This window comes from Priapulus caudatus, unplaced genomic scaffold, assembly GCF_000485595.1.
Source record: "Priapulus caudatus unplaced genomic scaffold, Priapulus_caudatus-5.0.1 Scaffold650, whole genome shotgun sequence".
NCBI lineage: Eukaryota > Metazoa > Priapulida > Priapulimorpha > Priapulimorphida > Priapulidae > Priapulus > Priapulus caudatus.
The window spans coordinates 83391-91872 of NW_014577711.1; the positions used below are offsets into that span (position 1 = coordinate 83391).

The 8482-nt window shown below is 41.4% G+C and overlaps 1 protein-coding gene across 1 annotated transcript in view; it reads right to left on the minus strand.

The window, feature by feature from the left end:
* The window catches only part of LOC106812447 (atrial natriuretic peptide receptor 1-like), a 19712-nt gene extending 17634 nt beyond the window's left edge, over positions 1-2078 (minus strand). The window contains exons 1-2 of the mRNA XM_014816332.1: positions 1910-2078; positions 1066-1364 (exon numbers count right to left, since the gene is read on the minus strand). Of these exons, the coding sequence (XP_014671818.1) occupies positions 1066-1364; positions 1910-2078 (468 nt within the window). The remainder of the gene's footprint in view (positions 1-1065; positions 1365-1909) is intronic.
* Positions 2079-8482: the final 6404 nt, after the last annotated feature.

Sequence of the window (8482 nt, forward strand, 5' to 3'; positions counted from 1 at the left end):
GGGGGGGGTTTGTTCGAACCCCCCGAACCCCCCCTGGCTACGGGCCTGGTGCAATGAGGGGTTATAGAATGTATTAACCAACCAAAGGGGCACAAACTAACACCGAGGAACCAAACGAATTTCAAGGGCCAAAATGATCGATAGTCTCTTAAAATCTCTCTCTAAATAATATAAAAGCTTTGTCCTTGAGCTAATCGTGTACAAAATCAGAATGGTTTCACACGCTCATATTGGAGGAGTAACTTGATTTGAATGTACTCGGGGCACAACAGCACTACCTCGATATTCACATGGTGAACATGGTAAATCTTCTATATACCTGATTACAAGTAAGTCTTAAACAAGGCATCATAGCTCTATGCGCAGGCAAAATGTTACAAGTACAACATAAACTATCCACATATCTATGGCAGGGAACATCACCGAACGACCACAATCTCAAATGAAAAAGTTCACTGCCATATTGTTATATATATTCAAAGATATAATCGTAAAATCTACATGCAATATAAAGCAGGCAGGCACACAGACAGACAGACAGACAGACAGACAGACAGACAGACAGGCAGACAGACAGACAGACAGACAGACAGACAGACAGACAGACAGGCAGACAGACAGACAGACAGACAGACGGACAGACGGACGGACGGACGGACGGACGAACAAATAGACAGACAGCCAGCCAGCCAGTCAGCCAGCCAGCCAGCCAGCCAGACAGACAGACACACCGACAGACGGACAGGCACACAGACAGCCGGACAGACTGACTGACAGACAGACAGACACACCGACAGACGGACAGGCAGACAGACAGCCGGACAGACAGACAGACAGACAGACAGACAGACAGACAGACAGACAGACAGGCAGACAGCCAGACAGACAGATTCAACTGTAAGTAATACTACTTACCTACTATATTTTCGACATAATATAAACTATGAAAACACAGTTTTATGATTTCATTGTTGTATTGAGATGTTTATTTTATTATGACATGTTAATGCATTGTACTAACAGAGAGTTATTGATTTGGCTGTATAACTCCCTGTATCGATATACCTCACTGGAGTTCTTGAAATGATATCCGTACTGAGTAGCTGCCCTCTCCATCACCTTCTCCGCAAACAGAGGGAACTGCTCCCCTCTCGGCTGCACGAGAGACACCCTCAGCAAGGCTTCATATGCAGACCTGGCTCGTTTGTCGTTGTCATCACCACGATACCAACCGTGGTCGCCCCAGAATGGCTCTTTGAACATCTCCGTGTCAAAGAACACCCATTCGCCGTTGGTCATTCCCAGGTCATAGGCGGTCAGCATCGCTTCTCTGACCGATTCTCCGCGCAAGCTGAGCACAATCACTAGAGATTCAGCAAAACGAAACAAAAACAAAATTAACTATACATGGCGGATAATGGCTTACAGATATGTCAAATGCTACGACGGCGAGGAAATGGTGACCAACGACTATAGATCAAAAGCTAATAAAACAAAACGATAATGTGTAGGTACCTACTTCACCTACCTCTTGATACTGTACTGGCCTTTGTTAAGAGTTTACTGAAATCAGTATTCTTGTCTGTTGCGTGTGTTGAGATGTCCAAAACAAACGGGAAAATATCATCCTTTTGTAGTCCTTCTTCCAAGGAACGACCGAAGTCAAGTGAAAATATGTCACTCACGTCAATGATTATTGCGATGTGTGACCAGTTGAAGTGGATAAATATGCTGTGGAGAACTTTTCGCAGTCTGCACTGGCAGTACGATGTACGAGTAAGAGTTGGGTAGAACAGTTTTTTAATGAAAATTCCTTGTGCCCCTCCGCCTGTTATGATAGGAAGGTTCCAGAAGGCTGCCATACGGGCGACAGCGTCCAGAGCATGGGAGCAAGCCGGTCCAACAAAACCTATAATATCATTCGTGTAGAACGCCTGTGCGGCATAACCCGGTGCCTTGTCATAGTTGCATGAGTGGCCGTACGAAATCTCAATCAGCTCTAGACGGTAATTGTCGTTGAGAACGTCAGCGTTGATTTTTTCTACCGCTAGGCTGACTGCCGGCGCACATTTCATCATGTCGTAAGGCGCCTTTGTATGAGACATCATCAGCAACGCTACACGATACACCGTAACGTTTGTTATTTCCATCGCTGTCTCACTACTTGCGAAGTAAACGATGCTGATAATATAAAATATGATCGAGTTCATGGTTACTTGGTCTTATCCTGGGGAAATTCGCCTGATAATGTCCCTGTAACAGAAATAGAGCGCTGACACGCTTCACATGCTCGTCGTTCACTGTTATGAATGCAGTGATGTCGCAACGCAGAAGCGATATGCGACGACCACCCAAACCGAAAACTACCTGGATAGAATGGACGTGATGAAATGACACATGCGCAGTTACATGTGAACTCTTTCATATAAAGGTCAGAAACTAAGTCATATTGCGTCGCCACAGACACAGAAACACACACACACACACACACACACACACACACACACACACACACACACACAGCACACACCACACACACACACACACACACACACACACAACACACACACAAATACACACACGCACACACGCACACACGCACACACGCCACACACGCACACACGCACACACGCCCACACACGCACGCACGCACGCACACACGACGTCACACACACACACACACACACACACACACACACACACACACAGCTACACACACACACACACACACACACATATATATATATATATATATATATATATATTATATAAGTGTGTGTGTGTTCGTATATATATATATATATATATAACATTTGTGTAATAGAAGAATTTTGAAATACCACATATACAGCCTGTTCTGCTAGCATCTATGACAAACACGACATACGCATATACGCCCTCCTATGACACTATTTGTCATAGGAAGATTCTTCCTATATTATGACAAATATGGTTGTATGTGTTGTGCGCGTCATATGAGTTTAGGAGCGCTATTATGAACGCAAGCAGTGAATTTCTGCTGTAAAGCGGAACGTTAAAGTTCACTCGCCAATATTTGTCATAGGAAGAATCTTCCTATGACAAATAGTGTCATAGGAGAGCGCATATGCGTATGTCGTATTTGTGATATAGATGCAAGCAAAACATGTTGACATATAACACATAGCTATATAATACCACACTATATCTATCCACTCGTATTTTTCGGATGGATATACTCAATGCCATTCACCACTGACGCCAGCTATAATTTTTATTAATAACGCTGTCTCGATTCACGCGCACATAATAAACATCTACGGCGACGTTATATAGAAGAAAATCTCTCGTGCCTGATACGATAAGTACTTCGAAACGTTTTCAGGAAACGTATTAAGGTTTCGCCACGGAAGCTCATTACGTACGACGTTTTACGAACATGCGCAGTGACGGCGTTCGCGCACGTTGTCGGTTTAATCTGCGATGCTAGTGTCTTTTTTATTTTTGGCGCTCGGCGACAATAAGGCTGTGATCATTTGCCGCTGCCCGTTGCTGACGCAAGCGGCGACCAAATGCTATTTATTTATTTATTTATTTTTGTTCAAGTTTATTTATGTATTTATTGAATCAGTTACCGTGACGTACACCAAACCGGACTGTGACCATTAAATATTGTACGTATAAATTTTAGAAACCATTCTGAATGTGTTTTTTTAAGACTAGTGTCTAGACTAGATGTCGCTTGTATGTGCAAAGTGTGGATATTAAAATAGAGTAATAGGCTTCATTAGTGTAGAGGAAGTGCTACCCCACGAGCATCGTATAGCGCTTGCCTAATCATAGGACGGCGTAAACGTTCAGTAAAAACATCGTATGTGAGTGAGTATCACGGCATGAAATTCGAGAATGCGCATAAAAACAACAACGTCTCTCCTCTCTTTTTTACACATTCCACGCGTATTATGTGCTGAAATACAATGTTTTATCCTTAATATGCGAGATCTATATGGCAGATAGTTGCTGCCAGGCTGGCAGGCTGGGGACCGCTGTCTAATGTGAGGGGAAAAGCTAGGCCACCTGTTACCGTGATTTGAAGTCAGAATCTGCCTGCAGCTCTCTTATTTGCACATGTATATGAGAGCGCGCAGTGGATGCACGTATAAAACTGATAATATGAAACAGTAACTGCCGATTACAAATATTCGTATGATATGTATGTTTTTATTATTGATCAACGCAGTGTATCCAGTTTATTACTAGAATTTTGTTTCGTATTATTCGCATACGTGAAATTTATCGAATAAGATTATTCTTCCGGAATTTCCTTTCCAGGATGAAATTTATTTAACATTCACAACACTTTACGATAGTACTCCTGAAATTATCTTTGCATGGGTACGTAAATTAAATCAAGCTTGTGCGTCATGAAGAAACACTTACGTATGCGCGGTAGCTTCTTATGACGTTTAATCCATTTGTTGCCGGTGACATTACTAGATAAAGGTCACACTCGCGTGATATAGTTAATTGATTTGCAAACTCACTTACCATTGCAGGTCCTGCAGAAAATAACATTAGAACTAAAAGCATCTCGTAAGTGAAAGGCTTGGTTCTGAAAGGCTTGGTAAATGGAAGGCTTGATTAAGCTCTTTATCCTCCGCACGTAGTGCAGCGGAGGATATTGTTTTCGTGTAAATTTCTGTTCTATTAGAATTAACAAATTTAGCGAGCATCCATAAATAAATGACATCCCACAATGAATATTATACATAGATGCACGTAAAAATCCAAAAACAAAAAGCACAGGCGATAGCCTACAAAATATCACAGGTGTAGTGATCGCGTGTGCAGAGGATTCGCACTCCATGAGTGCCTTCTAGTTTCTTAATGTATCGCAACTGCAAATCTAGCTTTCGAACTTGATTTGATTATTGTAGTAATCACTTTTGTGTGTACACTGAATGTGCATTCACCAAGTTTGATAGGAGAATGGAGAATGTCCCACCGTCATCGGTAACATATACAGATTGTGAAATACGTCGTACTAATAATTGTTAGTGTACTAGGTTTCTGTGCTGTGCTCACCAATTCGTTTAAATGGATGAACCGATTGGGAAACCAATTTCGACTTGGTATATTATTAATTTTGTATCACTTTTAATAAATGGTCGAACGTAGTAGGCTATAGTGCCATGAGATACATAACACTGTTACAAATGCCATACATGAATTTTCATGTTATCATACACGGAGTGTGAGTCGCACATGAAAGCATTATTCTAATCCAACTTACACAGGAAATTAAGCCCAGGGTCGTAGCCTGTGGTGGTGGTGGGGAGGGGGGGTGTTAGGGCAAGAGGGGCAGCTGCCCCTAGATTTTGGAGCAAAATTAAAAAAACAAGCTTAGCTAATAATCGTAAATAACCCTAACGTGATTTTTTGGTCACTTATCCGTGAAATCCTTATCGTATATCACTTATCATTGTCTCAGACCCACCCCTACCACACTATGAACGACGATCAAGAGTTGCGCCAGACCCTCATCATTACACAAATGTGTCATGAAATTTTGCTCCCCTTAGGAATTTGCTCAGCGTATGGCCCTGAAGCCTTCTCATTGTTTTCAGGTTTAAAAAATATTTTTCTACGAAAATGGGCGGGTATGGGCGAGAATGGCGAGAATGAGCGGGTACAGCTTTCTATATTAAATCACATTCGAGCAAATTTGGACTACAGCTGGACTATTTAACAGATATTCCGTGGCGTGTCCGCAAGGACGTTGATTAATTCAATTGTCTAAAATACATAACCGATCATGCATGACGTCTGTATGACTACTCTAACGAACAAGAGGAGTGCTTAAGTATCACAAAGCTGCTTCAATAATAGATGTCATTTAAAGAACTAATGACGAACTAACAAGCCCACTCTTATCATATAGAGTGTAGAAATGTAAGCCAGGTGAGATACAAGGTCAACTTCTAACCGCTCACGAATATCGTCCGACAGCGGAGTGGCTGACTTGAAGACTGTATAGTCAATTCGCCCTCCCACGCTGTATTTATTAAAAAAACTTGTTGTGATATATGTAACAATGTAATATACTTGAAAGCGTAAATAAATTTCAAAATCTAAAAAATCTAAAATCTAATATCGTCCTCTTAGTCTGCAAATGTCGAGAGCTCTACAGGCGCAATTTTGTCTATTGCTGTCATGTTACATGTCCGCGTGATAAGGCTATCGCTCTGGAATGGAAGACTGACCAGGTGGCATGTCGTGCCTAAAAGCGAAATGTTACATTTATTTCAGGCTTCGGCATTTCTCAATCCCACTTTTGAACAACATGTAAATTAATTACTACGCTGCAATTTAGATATTTTGTAACATGGCATTATAATAACTATGTAAAAATTTCAAATTAATGACTTGATATTAATGAGAAGTAATTAATTTTAATTACCACGAAATGCTTAACAAAGTTTAAATAACAGTAGTCCTAATTGCGCGTGCTGACAATGAATATGATTGAAATTATCACCGATGGGTAGGAACACAAATAACTAAAAATATAATTATCACTGAAACCCGGCGATACCTATGCCGTAATTGCAACCGAGAGCAAATAATTACCACTAACCTAGTAGTGTCTACAACACACACACACACACACACACGCGCACACGCACGCCGCACACGCACGAAACACACACACACACACACACACACAACACACCACACCCTCACACGCACACACACACGCGCGCGCGCACACACACACACACACACGCACAACCCAACACACACACAACACACACACACCACACCGCACACACACACACACACGCGCCCAACACACACACACACCTCCGCACACGACACGCACAGCACACGACACAACACACACACACACACACACACACACGCACGCACACACACACACACACACGCACGCACACACACGCACACACACACACACACTACACACAACACACACACACACGCACACGCACACGCACAGCCACACGCACACGCACACGGCACAGCGCACACGCGCACGCGCACGCGCGCGCGCGCGCGACACACACACACACACACACACACCACACACACACACATATATATAGTTATTCTCGATTTTAAACCCGATATACATTGCATTTATATTAATGTATAAAATAATAGAAGATACCACATTCACGAAGACATAGGCTACAGCTAGAGTAGTATTTATTAGGAGTGAATAATAATAGATATTATAATCTATAAGATCTATATTATAAGATCTATATTATAATCTATAAGATAGAATAATCTAGTATTATTCACTCCTGATTTTATCAATTAATGTTTTTCCGTGGTAGAGGACTGTCTCGCTCACTCTAAAATTCGCAGCCGACTGGTTACTGTATGGAGGCATCAAGCCGTTGGACAAACCGTAATGATTTCACATTACTACGCACTTCCCCTACTACGTACTATACGATACAGTACCAATGTTACAGATTTTTTACAATGCCTACCGCGAACCATAGCAAAAGGCGAAATCGTATGGCGTAATTGTGCTAAATATAACATTAAATATAGTTTATATTAAATGTAACTGCCGTTGCAGGAGGAAATTGACTTAGTGTTGCCGCGTTAAATAATTCTGGGGAACACATGTGTTATATTACGCGCCGGCTACTGAGATGAAAATTTAGTAGATGTAGAAAGTGGAAGCTTTCGTATAAGCCATATCGGAGAGTCGCCTGCCGCCATATTGAGATCATGATAAGAGGGGTATAAACTGCCTTTTATAACATTGTTAGTATAGGACTGTCTAGGTTTTTGATCAAAAGAATTCTCTTCACTAACCTCGTATTTCAATTTACAGGGCGTTTCTGTCTATAAAAACATTTACAAATATGATTGTGGTCATTTGGGATATTTTGTGATATATTATATATTATATATATTGATAATATATTCTTGCAAAAACGAAAAACCGCGTGGATGCATTAATCATGTCTTCCTATAAGCGCGCCTCGGCCATTTTATACCCCATTTTTTCTATGACCTAATTACCACAGCTGGAATTTCGATCTCACTTATTAGAAGAAACTTGTGGAAAGAGATGCCTTATACTTCCTCGATGTTACGGGTATGAGCAGGCATGGACCAATCGCAATGCTACAGATTTATCTGTGATAGGTTCTTGACCTCTTGCGCCCTGGCTATAAGTATACAGCCTGTAACCCGATGCAGTTAAAATTGAATGCACAGCGTAGACGTCTGGCCATGAATTAAGAGGTAGGTGTTCAATTACGTAAGTAAAATCATAGGGAAGCTATTTAATATAGCTCACACGATCACAACACCGCATCATGAACACCCAGTTTGCGTACCGTTGTAAGTGTTCATATTCTTACCAAATAAAATTTCGACTCGATGTAGAGTTTCTTCTTGTCAACGTGTATAATACAGTTGACTGTAGTAGCACGATCACATTAATGTTGAATATCTT